The sequence below is a fragment of the Glycine soja genome, chromosome 11 (assembly GCF_004193775.1).
Source record: "Glycine soja cultivar W05 chromosome 11, ASM419377v2, whole genome shotgun sequence".
NCBI classification, from domain to species: Eukaryota; Viridiplantae; Streptophyta; class Magnoliopsida; order Fabales; family Fabaceae; genus Glycine; species Glycine soja.
Genome location: NC_041012.1, coordinates 14,437,317 through 14,454,574, shown reverse-complemented (window position 1 = coordinate 14,454,574; position 17,258 = coordinate 14,437,317). Strand labels below are relative to the sequence as shown.

Sequence of the window (17,258 nt, the reverse complement as noted above, 5' to 3'; positions counted from 1 at the left end):
TACTTATTATTAACTTGTTTTTTAGTATCCCTTTTAATTGTCCCTTCTTATGGCTTTTTCTCTTTGATATTGCTACAGAAGAGAACAAGTTTTTGTTATCATCTAACAAATTCCAGCTTCAAAATCTGTATGCTCATCATCTAAAGTCATTGGTCTGTGAATTTGTAACAATTTTGACTTGAGTAAATAGTAGTTCACATGCATTGTAGCTTCTTGTTAAGCCGTGTTAAGAAAAAACTTAAGTCCCACATTAGCTAGAGATAAGGTCAAAATAAAGTATATAATTGAGAGACAATCCTTGCTCTTTGATTTAGCTTTTGGGGTTGAGTTAAGCTCAAACCCACATTCAAAGCAGTTGCTCTTGTTTTTCATGGTCAACTTTGTAATACTGTTAAACTTTCCATATTTGTCTAATCTTTTAGGATTAAGTCAGAACTATGGTATTTCTTTTCTTCTTTGTATCCATGCTATGTGAAATCTGATAGTTATTCTTCTTTGGGACTTCCTTCAAGTTTTAGTGATTTTCAGTACCAATAACTTGTGACTGTTTTGTGCATAATTCTATTTGTTTAGATTAGAATAGTTGAAAGGGATTTAATTTTAAGTTAATCTGTTGCCTGAGCTGATTTCTAATTTTACTGAAGCACTTTCTAATTTTACAAGAGAATGGAAATATGATTAATTATCACATCTTGTATGATCTCTACTTTTCAGATTCCAACCGTCTGATATTCAGTCAATACTTACTCTTCTTATAGTCATTGTGATAAAAAGTTTGAAATGATTCTTCACATGTGCAGCTTGAAGGAAGCATCATATAGTAAATGATAATTTACTAAAAAATAGTTTATCTTTCTTAGGGAGCTGAATCTGGTTGTTACTCATTTGAAATCTGGTTTATTTGACACCTGAAGTCTGTGACAAATGCTCTGTGTAATCTGATAGCAATTCTTCTTTGGAGGGCTTTAATCTTAAGTTAATCTGTTGCCTAAACTGATTTCTCCATCTCTTGATTGTACCTGAGTGTTCTCATCTTTTTTAGTATAATTATGCTTTCTCTTTTAAATTTTTAGCTTGTTGTCACTGTTACATGGTTTCCTTTGTTATTTTACTGCAGCTCTTTATTTTTTCCGGACATATATCATTGAAATTACCACACCAGCTATTTCCGGAACTAATGCTACATTACCCGATACATCATCAACTGGGCATCGGGCTAAATGTAGAGTTTCCTGAGGAGCATCAGGTTAAATGTAGGAATTGTGGACAGTTAATTAAATATCGGTCTGGGACAAGTGCCATGTGTAATCATTTGGGTAGTTGTAATAAATTTTTTTTGATAAAGAAGCAATGAAAAGGCAAAGAAACTCGACAATTACAGAAGGGGTCAATGTTGATCCTTCGCCAATTATTAAGTTTGACCAAAATGTATGTCTAAAGATACTAGTGAAGATGCTTGTGAAGTTTGAGTTTCCTTTCCGATTTGAGGAGAATGAAGACTTTCGCGATCTTCTAATGTACTTGCAGCCAAGATTTGATGTCCCATGACGCAATACATTGAGGCGTGAAATTTGGGAACACTATGAACAGGAAAAGGGGAGGTTGAAAAATATGCTATAGAAGCGTTGCGGAAAGGTTTGTTTGACTACAGACACTTGGACTTTGAACCAAAATATCAACTACTGACGACACACTTTGTTGATACTGGAGGGAAGCTTCAAAAGAAAATTTTGAATTTTACTTAGATATCAGGACACAATATTGTTGCTACTGTTCGCATTTTCAACATTATCTTGTTTTTGCTAATGTCACTTTCTTTGAGTCTACTCCATTCTTCTTAGAGACTGTTGTCAGTCATGCACCTTTAGCTGATCAACCTTTTGTTCCCACTCTGGTCATTGTTGCTGCTCCACCGCCATTAATACATCTATAGGTGATTACACATACTGATCTCCCAGCATCATCTTTTGCTCCAATCGGCCCTCCAACAATGTCAATGCCTCCTACACCTGAACTTCCCATTGCCCTACGCAAAGGTATTCAGTCCCACTTACAATTCTAACCCTTTATATGCTTGTACTCTTGATTGTCACCTATTATCTCCTCATTTCTCTTTTATTCCCTCTTTGAATTTTGTGTCTATTCCTAAGCTAATCTGCACCGACGGCAGGCGGTGTTGGATGAAATGATTGCTTGACAGACCAGTGGCACATGAGAGTTGGTTCCTTTGCCTCCAAAAGAAACTATTGTTGGTTGTCACTGTGTATATAGTGAAGGTTGTACCGGATGATAGTATTGATCTATTCAAAGCCGGTTTGGTGGCTAAGGGCTACAACACAAATGAAAATATGTTTTCGTTATGGATTTTGTACATACTACGACACAAATGCATTTCTGTTGAAGTATAAGAAGTTCATATCAAATGTGAAAACGAAAACATGTTCCATGTACAAAATCAACAATGGAATACGTTTCTGTTGTGGATTTTATAGACTAAAATGTATTTTGTGTAATTGTATAGGAACTTAGTACAAAATTTAAAATGGAAACATGTTTCCGCTTACAAAATCAACAATGGAAATGTATTTTCTCATATAAAACCTACAACAGAATCACAATTTTGTTGTAGTCGAAAAACAGAGGAGAGGAAGGGAGAAGAGGGAGAGGCCGTGAGATTTGAATTGAGGGGTAAAAAAGTCTTTTTCATGGATTTATAAAATGTGTAGGGACCAATAACAAAGGTGGTAGGGGCAACAACAACTCCCCTAAACTATTTACTTAAATAGGCATCTTAAAAGATTTAAGCCTTACTTTTTAATGGCAAAAATGTGTTTTTAATCTTTATACTTTCAAATTAATTAATTTTGTCATCTATCTTTTGAAAAAGAAAAAAAAGTGAATGTAGTTCCTCTATGTGTTTGAACTTAGCATTTAGTGTTTGAACTTAGCATATTAGGCCAACAACTTAACCTATTTTTTTATGGGACTTATTAACTACATTAAAAAAAACAAAACATTTATTACAAAGATAGGTTAAATATGATTTTTGTTCTTGAAAAAGAGTCATTTTTATCCTTATTAATTACATTTCTCTGAGAAGAAAATTTATACCAATAATTTTAAAATCAATAATTTAAAATTAAATGAATGTTTTTCTATACTAAAATTAAGGTTAAATTATTACGAGTACTTTGATATTAGATGAAAATAAATTTTGGTTACCAATTTCCAATAAGTTAGCATCTCTTTCCATTTGTACCTCTGACTCTCAACTTGGGTTTTTGGGGGCGGTAAATAAATAAATCCATAAACCTCGTTCGTCGCATAGTTAAACCGCGAATGCTATCCTTTGGCGCCAAAAAAAGTTCAGTTCATCCCTGCTAAGTGCCGAGACATGAGAGAATCTTCTTTCATGGCCACCCAATCTCTTCGTCCTCCTCACTTCTCCGAGGTTAGTTACGCTTCTTCGCTTTCTTTGCTTCTATCTATTTTTTTTTTTAATTTGTATCCTACACGAGCAAAAAAATAAATAAATCGATACCTCGAACCCCCCCCCCCCCCCTTTCATGGGTTTTACTATTAGGGATCTTGTTTTTTTTCCTTGTTGAATTATACACCGATTTATATTTTTTCTAATGCCAAGTTTCTGCAAATACCTACTTTTAGTTTCTTGGGAAATTTGTATGTTTCTGTAAGTGAAGTATAAATATTTTGAAATTATAGTCATAGTTCTCAATTGCTGCTCATAGCTGAACTCTACAATAATTGCGGATTGGGAGTTCTTTGCAATTACATTGTGGTTGAAATTGCAGCTGAATTAACAACATTTTAGGCAACTGATCATTGTGATTATAATTGTTGAGTGTGTGTGTGCGGGCATGTATTTGTGTATTTATGTATGTATGTGTCCTAATCACTGATTTTGGTCTTTGTTTATGATGTTGTATATAAGACTGGTTCTATGTTTATTGAGCTTTTTGTATCTTCAATTTGTAATGCTATGTGACATATGAAGTTATGAACATATTGCAGGATGTAGCATGGCTTCCATCCTGGCTTCAGAGTCTTGGAACAAATGGGTCTATTGAATTTGTTAAGGAGTCTCAAGCCGCTTCATACCAAGAAGCAAAAGTTGGAATTTCTCTTTCCGAGTTTATCCTTTTTTTCTTTTTGTCTTATTTTATTTTTTGTGTGGGTACTGTACAATGGAGGGAAGAGGATAGGGTGGCTAGGTGGAGGATAAAACCTCTATTATGCTTCCAAGTCTTGCTTGCTTTTGATATTACTGTTCTATTCTCTTTTGTGCTTCCAAGACTAGGTGGAGTTTATTCATTTTATTCAAGTACACTTTACAGATGATATCCAATATCTGCCGATCACAAAATGAATATCCACGATACCATTCTAACATCTAGTATATGAAGGATTGATGATTGTTTTTCTATGTATGAGTTCTAGTTATGGCTTGGTGAATATTGTCCATCTTTACATGGATATAGTGTCTTCATGATAATGGACAGTTAACTGTAGAAGTTGTTTTTAATTTTAAAGTCATATGTATTGTTTTGTAGTTAATTCAATTTCCACTCACTAAATTTATGTTTGTTATTCAACTTTGAAAGTCTCTTAGGACTGTTAGATTGGTCACTTTTTTGTTGATCCATTCTCTTCTTTGAAATGACAAGGATCTAGGACCTTCTCAAGAAAATGGCAATGACGAAAAAGATTTCAATGCAATATCAAGGGAAAAAGGTAGATATAAAAGTTGTCATTTGTTCTTATCTGGAGACGATAGTTCACCTGTTAGTGTTGCTTCATCTCCTGAAAATGTGAGTTTTTTTTTTCTTTTTAATTTCTCTATATTTTTCTTTTATTTTCATTCAACATATGGTGCTAACGGCTAAACTAATGGTATCATTTTGGTGCATATTCCAAACATGTTTTATTTAAGTGTACTGTTGGACTCAAGAATTGAATCAGTTGATCAAATTTGAAGAATGGTACATCTATTACATAGGGTTTCCTGATTTCCTCTAACAAGGACTTTAACAAACAACAAACTAACACATTAATTTTCTTCTACATGTTTGTAACACCACATATATAACACTATAACTGTTACATACATCCATAATTGCTTAAAGTCATAAATACTACTCAGATACTAATAATTTAGAACCATAACTGCCTAAAGAGTACAAATTCTTCACATAACCGTCCTATCAATGCTGCTTAGTACAGAAGTAGCCTTGTCCATTTAAGACTAAAGTGTGTTTGTAAATTTTATTTCAGCAACTAGGTAAATTACTTGTACTGTTAATTCCATTTAAGACCAAGAGTTCATTGATATATTTATATTTCAATGAAGCAGGTGTTTCACTGTAGTCTGCGTCTTTCTTCAGATGTTGATTCACTCTTTTGCTTGAATCAAGATATGAATGAATCACATGATGTAGTTGAACCAAGTGAAGTTTTGTCACTGCAACCTTTTCAACCTACCGATTTTATAGAGAACATGCATTCCATGATGGATCCTCTTACCTGTGAACAAGATGTATTGGCTACTTTCATCCCAGAAACCGTGGAAAAGGGTGCTTCGAAATCTCTCATTGATACAATTGATTCTGTTGGACAACAGAAAGAAGGATCTGAGGTTAAAGATTTTGAAGGTGCTGATGTCAGTAATGCAGTTAAACTTTCTATTGCTGCATCTGAGGCATTGGTCATACATGATTTAGTGAAGATGGACTCAGTTTTAGAAACAATGCGTACAGAAGCTGTACTTGAAGTTGCACTTCGTGTGAAGCAGGCACGGCTTGAGGGGTTGGAAGATGGCTTCCAATCCTCAAATGAGGAATCTAACTATAGTGATTCTCTTTCTGATTTGGATGATTTCATTATGGAAGATACCTATGAAGATATAGGCTTACCCATTGATGTTCCTGTTGAGAATAATCTTTGCAGTTCAACTATATTTCAAGTAAAAGGTGTGTCCGGTGCTGAAAATGATAGTAGATGCAATAATAAACATAGTGATGGTGAGCTTACTTCTCAGCTTGCCAATTTTGATGATAAATCTAAACAAAAGCAGTTAGAAGCTAATGTGGAGAGGGAGGTGCAGCAAGACTCACCTCGTTATTCTTTACATTGTGAGAAAGAGATGCATTCTGATGATCCTGGTTTGGGTGAAAACACTCTCAAACATTTTGATGATAATCTTCGTATTTCTCATCAATGCATAAAGTATAGTACTGATGTTTTGGCCCCCAACCAGGTAAATTAGCTTCGTTTCCTTTCACTTTGTGTTCCACCTGTTGAGAGGACCTCCACATTTTAGCTTGTCTTGAACCAACTATTCCAAAAGCTTAGGCTATTAGGTGAAGGCATATCATTGGTTTTTACTTAATATCTTTAAATACCCCCTCATGAAAGAGTTCTTTGGGATTTAAGCGTCCATACTGCATAATGCATACCACCTACCTTGCATTTAAATTTAACATTTTATTAGAATGGGGATGACAAGGTTCAAACTGAAGACCACTTGGTTGTAGAGGCTTTGATATCAATATCATGTCACAAATCAACTATCCCAAAAGCTTAAGCTGTATGGTGAAGATATATGAATTGTTCATATGTTTTATATCTTTAAATAGTTACTGCAACTGAAATTGAAAAGAATGTATTGATGAATAAAAGAACAAATTAGCAGTCTCATTGTTGGGTATTGTCTGTCTGAGTTATTTGTGATCAGCATTCACCAGTATTACTGGATTTTTCTATAATGTAATTGATGCTACATTGATTTCCACTTTCCAGACAGTTGGGTTGACTATGGTTGGTTTGACTTCAATCAAGCCACCAAACAGTGTCAACTTGCCACTTGTTGAGAATTCTGGAAATTTCAGTGAGTTTTAAGAGCTTTCTCATCATTTTCGTTGCCTTTCTTTCTCCAGAATTGGGCAACTTACCCAGATCCGGAAAGATTTAGAAGCCGCTGGTTAGGGGGTTGGACATGTAAGGTGTGGTGTTTCTTCTTTTTCTTTCACTTATCATTTCTTCTAGTCATACAAATTGTCATTTTCTGTTGATATTCTAGTTAACACAGACATGTTGAGTTACCCTTGAAATTGATATGAGTCATGTTTCTTGAAGAAATGATGAGATCCTGTTGAAACCAAAAAGGCTATTGCCTATTCTGGAGAAGAGGGAAGATGTGAGGATGTGAGGATATTAGCTTCTATGTGTTTCCAAATTTCCTTTAGACTTTATAATTGTTAAATATAGTACATGTTAATGTCTGTATGACTTGATTACAATTAGCATTTATTAGGGATATCATTTTACACTTCAGTTACTGTTGTCAATATAAACATACTTACATGCGTGTGTGGTCAACATTTGACACATAATTACCATACATAATAATAATAATGCTTGGTTCTTTGACAGTTAACAGCTCACAGAATGATGTAAAGAAAAAAGTAACATTGTAGTGAAGTTGAGGTTATTGTAACCTTTGTGACAATTTAATGCTGCAACCTGTCATATATAAAGCCAATAGATTCATAATAACTGAATTCTAACTCAAGCATTGATTTCTGATGTCGTGTATAGTTATATACTGTTGATATATTTAATAATTCTAAAATCTTAAAAAATGGTTAAATATTATGAGTCTTGGAACTGTTTCTTTAGAAGCAGCTTACTGCTAATTACTTTTCAGAGAAATATGGAAGACATTCTATATCCTGAGTTTTTACTTTGCCTAAAATCATGAAGTTGGGTGGCACAATTTTGAATTCCAAGATATTACGCCGATAGTTGGTATCTGATGGAAAATGGGACTGTTCATAGAATTTTTCAATGTTTATGTAGAACATTCTGCAAGTTCACGCTGAACATTAGGGATTGGCTAGCTATCTATTCATGGCTGTTGGTTGTAGTCCTCCATCAAGAATGCGTTAGCGCTTTATTGTTGCCATCATTGTATGGATATTTAATGAACACTTGACTGATGGAACAAAAGGAAACTACGCATACCTAATTTTCTACATATTTTGATTTCCATCCATGTTGATGAGATACAAAATAAACCACTGTTTCCATATCAGGTGCTTGTGTGGCTGTATGGAATGCTAAATTATCATGCCTGTAAGTGGAACTTTTATTCTGGTTGGAGGAAAATTTCTGTCAAATCATATTCTTTCTTTTACTAAGTGCCTGTCCTTTTGTTCCTTTTTACTTTCTGTGCACCATCCCTACATTTTTATGTTCATTTCAAATGTGCATTCCTTTTCTCAGATGATTTATATTGCATGTGTACATTCTTTCATGAATTTAAGCATCTTGATACCCTTTCTTGTTTTACATGTATTTTAACTACTCTGTTTTCCTTTTGGAAGGAATTAGATTCATCTTCATTAAATCAGAACAATGCAAAATGGATTCCGAAGATTCTCGTCAGAGAGACAAGCTTTCTTACAGAATCTGTAGATATTGTTCCAGATGAGAATTCCTTTGTGCTGAAACATCATCCCAAGTGTTCCATTGGTTCTCAGCTAAGTGTGCCTTCTGAAGACTCACACAACAAACGTGATGAGGGCATATTGCAGTCTCAAGATGTGATCAGATGTTCTAGTCTATCATTGACTGATCCTCTTTGTTCAGTTGTTCCGTGTAGCCTTTCCTTAGAGCATGTCAACTATAATACTGATATTGACAAAAAAAATGATACTAAGGATTTTGTCCCATCCATCTCTGAATTTGAGGTGGACAATTTTCAAAGTATCTTAGATAAGAATGTAAAATTTGGCTGTAGTGATGAGAAAATTATGTCTATATCAGATGGTAAAGATATTCCAATCACTGAAACAATGATGGATGAACAAATCACTGGGAAGTTAACAAGGATTGAACATACTTGTCTTAAGACTTATAGCATGATTATACCAAACCAAGATTTCAACCTAAAGTATAATTTGGATGAACTTCCAACCGATCAGAGTATGGGTAGTGCTGCATCCTTGGGCACAAAGATTTCACAGAGCCAATCTGCTTCAAAGCATGCAGATGAAAACAAAAACAAAGAAGATAATCAGCCTTTGGTTGATCATAAGTCAACTCTTGAAATAACAGATGACAAGAGTGGCAATGAGTTAAAAGCAGCAGATGCAAGTGACATTTCAACAGAACCAACACAAAACAGGAGATCACCTCTTATTCTAAATCATCGGATACGCCGGTGTTTGCAGGGCCCTATGAATGTTGCAAATGGTATCAGTGTAGAGAAAATTATGACGCAGCATGTAGTACCAGAAGCTGTTGCTCAAAATCGGCAGAACAATAATCTTAATAAACTGCAGCTAGAGAGCAATAATGTACACAGTGGACATGTTAGAGTCAGAAAGCAAGTACATTTCTCAGAAAAAGTGGAGGAGCTTCATCCAAAAAGGAAATGCTCAAAGTTGGAATCCTCACATAAAAGATGTAAGTCTTTAGTTCAATTTGTCTAATTGCTAAGACTTCGAACAACGATCCCGAAAGCTTAAGCTGTTAGGTGAAACTGAAAACACATGAATGGTTTTATATTTAATGTCTAGCATGTTCCCTCACCCAAAAGTTCTTTGGGCTCTTAACATGTGGATAATGCATAAATCCTCCTACCTTGTGCTGATATTTTGAGGAGACCACTTGCTCATAGAGGCTCTAATACCATATCATGAACCAACTATCCCAAAAACTTTGTTATGTGAAGACACATGAATGATTATATTACATCTCTATTCTCTAATAGGAATGTATATTTCAGTTTTATATATTGGGTTTTGCTAATTTTTTGCTAAAACAATGTAGGTTCATCTGTTAGAGCAAAAAGGGGACGAGTTTCAAAGTCATTGACCACTTCTGTGCCATGTATGAAACATTCTTTGACAAATTATTGCAGAAGTGCAGTGAATGAATTTATATTTCAAGGTATAGAGTTCCTTCTCACCGGAATATCTAGTCAGAAGGAAAGGAACATGGAAGCACTTATAAGGAATTCTGGTGGGGTGGTTCTTTATGATATTCCCTCTCCACAAAATTCAGGGGGGAAGAGAAATTCAACTTTATATCACTTTCCCATTATTCTTTGTATGAGAAAGGTTTGTTTCTAATGATCAATATAACCTTATGTCTATTATGTTAAAACTAATGCTTAAAACTTCGGCTAATTGTGTCATAGCTTTCTTTCTTCGTTTATGTTAATCTCTTGTTCCTACTTTATGGCACTGGGGATTCATTTCAACAATTAAATTGCACTCTCTAACAAGTAAAATTACACACAAGATGCCTATCTAGTGATAAGGACTTGATTGATCTTTATATCTGCAACATATGGTAATTATGATCATAATTATTGTGGAAAATAGATAATTTACCCATTAGGCACCAATTATTAGAGGCTTTCTGTGTCTATTAGTAGGGCCTAGTAATGGCTTGGAGTTGAAGGACACAATGGTTTTGAGTTGCCTCTTTTCATTCTCAGACTTAATCTTTCCATATATGTTAATAGTTGGAAATTCACATCTAACTGAATATTTATGCAAAGCTCAAAGAGTATTTTTTCTATTAAAATAAGTAATGGACAAATTGCACAACATTAATTATTATGTTGTTCCATACAAAGTGATAGGATTGGGAGTGTGGGCTTGGACATTGATGAGAAGCTCAAGATTTGGAGGGTGTATGTTTGAGGAAACAAGGGTGAGAAGAGGAAAGGTGAGGTGGCAAAAGGAGTAACAGAATTGCCAAAAGTGTGAGGGAGGATCTGAGGGTATTTAGGGAAGTGTCATTGAGTGAGAGGGGTATCTGAAACTTTAGAAATTCAGTTATGGACAGAGGGCCGTAGCCTTTCTGTAGGAGCCTAGCTCTGTGGCTGTAGGATTATACTCCTTCTGCACTTCGTTTTTTCAGCGAATAATACATACATTTCCCAAATTCATTATTTTGTCTGTGATTTGGTCCCTAACACAATGATTGAATTATTTATCTCAATATGATGGAGTTTCTGTTGTTTGTCTCAGCTGCAAACCACCAAATTCTTATATGGTTGTGCTGTTGGTGCCTCAATACTTAAAGTTGATTGGATTACTGATTGTGTTGCATCTAGAACTATTTTGCAACCTGAAAAGTAAGTTGTATTATCTAAAATTGACTTTTGCTTCTCGTAAATTTTTTGTTCCTTGTTCTTCAATAAATATGCATAGTGGTATACTCCCTCTCACTGAAACAATATTAATTCGAATACGAATAAGTATGAAAAAGGGAACAGTAATTAGATGATTCTCAGAAGTTGATCATGCACTCCAACCCAAGCCTATGCTTTATACAGAGGCACTCCTCAGTCACTAGGAAAGTTTCTATGATCACAAAAACATTCCATACCCTCTCTCTCTCTGATAGGCCCAATGTAAATGTTTATAGGAGAGGGTAGAAAGGAATGTAAGAGGGGGAAATGTGAATATTTGGTCTAAAGAGAAAGGCCTGCGGGTATACGTGAGGAAAAATAGACAGGTGGCAAAAGATGTGGAGGAAAGAAATGGTAAAGGAAGAAATAACAGAAATGTCAGCTGGTAATAGGGGAGTGGAAGGAGATGTGGGAATCATAGAAGGAGAGAGAGAGAAAAGGTATTTAGAGGGAAGTAATGGAATGGATGGGGAGATGGAGAGTGAAGTGGGAATTGTAGGGACTGAGCTTTGAGGAGCGATTCTAACCATTGTAGCCATTTAATACAATCAGAAATATAAGTTCACTTCTATTTTTGGTGTCAATACAGTTTGTTGCTAATTACTCCCTAACTGAATTCTCTCTTTATTTTCCCTTACCTCTGCTCTCTCTTGGGTGTCTAAGTGGACACGCCCTCACCCACATGTTTCTTCCCTTCCCCTTTCAGTCAAACATCTCTAGCACCTCTCACATACACATTCCCTAACTTAGATATAGACCCATTATCTATTTGAGCAGCTGGTACTTGATCCACCCACACTTGGATTTGGAATGGAAAGAATCCAATATAGAGTATATAAGTGGAGGGCAATCCTCACTCTATGAGTTCTTTTGGGGTTGAGTTAGGCCCAAACCCACATTCTAAGATGGTATTAGAACTTTATCCTAGATCCATTAAATGAGTCACCCACCATGTCATCCACGCACCAAGTCCAAAAGTGTTGGGCGTGAGGGAGTGTACTGGAAAAAAATCAAGTCTCACATTGGCTAGAGATAAGACCAATATAGAGTAAGTATACTCTAATAAAATCTGTAGAAATATTAGACATTGTCTCCAATTTTAATGATATGTGCTGTCAAGATCTTTAAATCCTTCTCCATAGTTTTATGATTCTGGTTTCATTGTATTAGATACATGATTCTTCCAAATCGAAAAGACATGAAGTGGACCAGGATTGGGACAACAATTCATCACAGAAACCAAAAAGATATTTTTGAAAGAGTAGGAATTCTGCTCCATGGGAAGCCTAGTTTCTGCACCAAATTGGCATGTATCATCAAGGTAAGATCATTCTTTTACCTTTTCTTTTTCTTCGCTCATCTTAAGTTGACCCTTGATATGCCCTACTTTTATGGTGTAAAATTTCTACTTTTTTACCAATTTTTAATTGTATTTTACTAATTTATGTTTTAATTTTTTATAAATAAAGAAGAGAGTTTTTCTTTACAATTTTGGTTTGAATTTCTTAGTTTCTAAAACTAATCGGTCATTTATGGCAATGGACTTACATTTGATGACTTTGGAATGTAATGAAATCCTTATGTAGTTGAGATATCTTGTGTGCATACAAGACTTCTTACAAATATCAATGCTATCATGTCTAATCTGAAGTTATCTAAATTTACAACTTTAATGTAACGATGCAATGTAGGTGTGTAAGTACTGATACAGATTATACTAATGGTCTCAGCATTTTCTAATAACTGTGAGTTTGTGCATGTTTGTGTTGCACAGCATGGAGGTGGACATGTGTTCAAAACTCTTCAAGGGTTAGAATGGAGCACTGATGAGGAAAGGACTTTGGTTGGAGCTATTGTAGTTGAAGATAAGGCTACAATATCACGTCATCTGAAGCACTGTGCCAAGGAGCGGAACATCCCCATCATGGTAATTAGTAATTCTTTATTTCAGATTTGAATATAATTTGTAAAGAGAAGTTTTTGGTTGTGCATCAACATGCCAAAAAATTCTGCCATTTCATGGTTTATCATGTGAAAATTCTTGACATTTCAATCTTTCATGGATTTTTATGATTAATCCCTCTCCCTTATCATGCTCTATTTTATATGCTTATTTGTGAGGTGTGGGTGTTTCTGAATTCCCTGTTGATTTTCTCTTGCAGCCTTTTAGCTGGATCATTAAGAGCTTGTATTCAGGAAAGTTACTTCCTTTCACGGAAGAAAAGAATACACTTTCTTTGCCATTTGTTAACGTTAAAGTCTCTGAAGTTCCAAGTTCTTCGGATATGAGTGAAGAAATATAAAATATTCTCTCAGCAACTATCTATTAACCCACACTATCAGTGATGGCTTCTGGAGCAATTTGAAGATCTTATTTTGATTTATAGAAGGGGCTCACACAATGGCAGATTCAGAAATTTTAAGTTTTTACGGAGACATTATTCATGTATGTAATTCTGTGAGGGCAATATGCATATTATGTATTGATTTTTTTTACTACATTTAAAAGTATGGAGACAATTTGTAAATATACATATACATTTTATGAATAATTTAAAAAATTTGTGAGGAAAGCTTCCCTGAACACAACATCCTAGATCCGTCCTTGCGGTTGATATCTTTCCTATAAGTTGTTTAGCTTGTTCTTGTATGCTTCATAAGCTTATAAATGAGCTATCAAATGCATCTCAAATATTGTTAATATGATTCCTCCCGTAATAATCGTGTATGAAATATAGGAGTAGGACAAGTTATATAGACCAATATTTTGTTCGAGTGGTTAAATTGAATTATTTATTGAATTGGGTTAAGGAGTATGAAAATGATATGCAATTCATATCATGCTTTGACAACATGTCTAGTATTACTAAGTTCGTTTGCATGCCATTTTATAAAGAAAAAAAATATAACTTAGTTTTCATCAGATGTTTTTCAGCGTATGCAATCTATCTATAATGAATCTCTATACTGAAGCTAGCAATCATTTTTTTTTTCAGATCACATGTATTCATTCTTCAATAAAGATAATCCTATTGGAGGATAGGATAATTATAGACGAAAAAAATTCTCTATCAAAATATTTATATAGTTACATTGCACATGATGAACAACAAATATTATGTTAATAAATAATAATATGGACAAAATTTGGTTACAGACAACAAATATTCCGTTCAATAAGTTCTAGTATTATTTTTTCACCTCAAGAATTTTAGGCACAACTTAGAAATTGAAGTTTCGAGTTTCCAAGAGTACTTGAAATGTAAATATTTATTGTCATCCATTAATCACTCTTAAAACAAGTTAAGCTCATCTTTTATAAATAGGAAAACTTTTGAAGTGTTTAAGCATCCCATGTTGAAGACCTTTTTGAGAGAGATATTTCCACCATTGTTACTGATGTTGAGTTTAGATACCTTTTTGAGAGAGAGATATTTCCACCATTGTTAGTGATGTTGAGTTTAGAGAAGAGCAAAAGATTATGTATATCACATACACGGTAAATCATTCAAAATTTAATCCTTCATCAAATATCCCTAATTTAATGTAAAATTTTGTTATTTAACTTATTTTCATTAATTTATTATTTTATTCTTTTGTAAATTAATTATTAGAACATACTAGTGGCATCCAAAGATTACCAGCTGCCAAATCCATGATAGGAGGCAAGCGGGGGGTTGTTCCATAAGCATTCATTTGTTCGATCGAGGCAAAAACAATAATTGTTCCATTTATTTTTTACAAATATAATTGAACTTGGGTATAAAAATATGGATGCCATTCAATTTTTATACTAAAATATAAATGTAACTAAAGTTAATTTATTTTAACTATTTAAAAGGTATGAAATTGAGGCTTAAAATGAGGTAAAGTTGCGAAAAGCAGAGAAATCAACATGTCTACGAGGTCACAAGGAAGGTAGTGGTGTTTCAAGCTTTAAAATGGCCACCTCAATTTGTTTTGTTTATTTTCATTAGTTTTTCATTTAACATAGAGATGAAAAGTGTCGCAAAACTAAATCAACTCCAAATCACGAGAGAAACATTTATGAATCTCTAAGTCATTAGCCAAAATAAATTATAAATCCTTAACGGGTGAGGTGTCATATATATATAAAAAGCGATTTTTTAAGTTTAATGAAATACAAAATTATTATCTTCATTTGTTATTTGTAATCAAGGTATTTTTTGATTGAAAATAAAAAATTAATCCCTTGAGATACTAAAATTCATTTAAAAGATTAACTTCTCTTAACAAATATTTTTTCATATGCACAGATCAAAGATCGAATTCATAATAAATAATTAACATGATTAAATCAAAGATAATTTATTAACAAAATGTCTACTCATTAAGAAACTTTTTTTCATTTTTGCATCACCTAGTTTAACCCTATCTTGAAAGTAAATCAAATGTAAGTATTAATCAAGAAAAAATAAGGAAAAAGTAAAGCTTAAATTTTATTAGTATTGATTATGTAATGTTTAGATACATAAGAGATGCAATAATTCATTATTCATGATAATGAACAATTATTATTTAGAACTTGATAATTGCATCACAAGATTCTGGTACTCAATCTAGGGGTACTCGATTAAGAAAATTATTGGTTGAAGTTGTTGACCCTAGACATTGACACTTGTGGCCAACACATTTGAGATTGCAGCCACAAATTGGAAACGGACATCCAATTTTACACTGAAAGTCGAAGAAACATTGTACTCGACTGGGCCCTAAAATGGGTTTTACTTTTGATTCAATGCACATACCTGCATTCCCAAATAATCATAAGAACAACATAAATTTTATATAGCATGTGAAAAATTTGGTTTGAGTAAAAAATAAAAATGTAATGTATAGGAAATTGACTCATTTGAGTTGGGGGATGGGAGAGAATGAAAATAAAACATTATTTCTCACTTGAAGCCACAATGAAGAAAGCTAATAAGATTGCCAGTTTGCCAACGAAATACCTTGAAGAGTCCATCATATTCGTAAAACATGGTCTTCAAGCACGTGTATATATACTTGACCCAAAAAGCAAGATAACTATTTTTTTATTGTATTAATAATGGTCCTAACTCAAGCAATAAATGTAAATATAATATTTTATTCAACGATGCATTAATTATATATACAGAGAGAAAGAAAGGAAAAATAATACAACATGAAAATAATTATTACATGTGAGAATGAAAATATCAATTTCAACTGTTAAATTAAAATGAAAAGTTTAGATTAAAAATATTTTAAATTTAAAATAAAATCTTATTTAATCAGAAATTTTTTAAAAGATTAACAAAGTAGAGAAATCAAATATGTAAAAGATCGAATTTATCACATCGTAAAAGATCATCATGATCATCATTGCCATAAATACTACCACAACCATTACCATGATTACCATTGTTGTCACCATAATTATTTTTTTCTTGGAGAGAGAGAAAGAGAAAATATACCATATAAGAATCATAGTTCAAAGCTCTGTCTTAAAAAAGGATTGTTTGTTTGGAAAGACTTTGATAAAAGAGTTCAATTTTAAGTGTTTTTGTGAAAGGTTTTTTTGTCTTAAAGATCAATGAAAATATTTAACATATTTGTAATAGAATCATTGCAAAGATAGAGGGAAGAGATTAATGCACAATGATTTTTCTATTGATTCATCCCAAGCTTGGGTTACATCCAATCCTCACCCTTCAAGATGAGATTCCACTAACACAATCAACCATTACTGGACCAACAACCACTCAAATTGAACAACTTGCCATTACTCCCGCTAGACTTCCAACCTAGACTAAACTAGACTAGCAACACTACTGGATTTCAATAATGTCATCCACTGGTGGACTTTCAACAATAAAGGGGTTCTATGTGTTTGGGATTGCACAAACACAAATTTTTACCTTACAAAGGGTTTCCACTCATGAAAATACAATCTCTCACTTCTATCTTAGATCTATTACAAAGTACAAGCTCAATACAAAAGTAGGTCATTCTCAACTGAGAGGGTTGAAGTATAAAATGCAAATTT

The 17,258-nt window shown here is 33.6% G+C and overlaps 1 protein-coding gene and 1 long non-coding RNA gene across 2 annotated transcripts; one reads left to right on the top strand and one right to left on the bottom strand.

Moving 5' to 3' along the window:
- Positions 1-3,249: 3,249 nt before the first annotated feature.
- LOC114374700 lies at positions 3,250-13,807 on the top strand. Its single transcript, XM_028332373.1, has 11 exons — positions 3,250-3,451; positions 4,033-4,131; positions 4,686-4,829; positions 5,372-6,274; positions 6,954-7,019; positions 8,403-9,486; positions 9,853-10,142; positions 11,064-11,170; positions 12,398-12,548; positions 13,002-13,154; positions 13,390-13,807. Exons 1-11 carry the CDS (start codon positions 3,395-3,397, stop codon positions 13,528-13,530), a joined length of 3,195 nt encoding a protein of 1,064 aa, XP_028188174.1. The 5' UTR covers positions 3,250-3,394; the 3' UTR covers positions 13,531-13,807.
- A 1,860-nt stretch (positions 13,808-15,667) lies between these two features.
- On the bottom strand, positions 15,668-16,216 carry LOC114374689. Its single transcript, XR_003658609.1, has 2 exons — positions 16,148-16,216; positions 15,668-15,996 (listed from the first exon to the last, which is right to left on the bottom strand). It is a non-coding gene; the product is annotated as an uncharacterized LOC114374689 (long non-coding RNA).
- Positions 16,217-17,258: the final 1,042 nt, after the last annotated feature.

Excerpts from the sequence above, each read along its gene's own strand:
- LOC114374700 (XM_028332373.1), top strand. The coding sequence starts at position 3,395 with ATGAGAGAATCTTCTTTCATGGCCACCCAATCTCTTCGTCCTCCTCAC. Across the intron at positions 4,830-5,371 it reads TTGCTTCATCTCCTGAAAAT|GTGTTTCACTGTAGTCTGCG; the intron begins GTGAGTTTTTTT and ends TCAATGAAGCAG. Across the intron at positions 10,143-11,063 it reads TTATTCTTTGTATGAGAAAG|CTGCAAACCACCAAATTCTT; the intron begins GTTTGTTTCTAA and ends TGTTTGTCTCAG.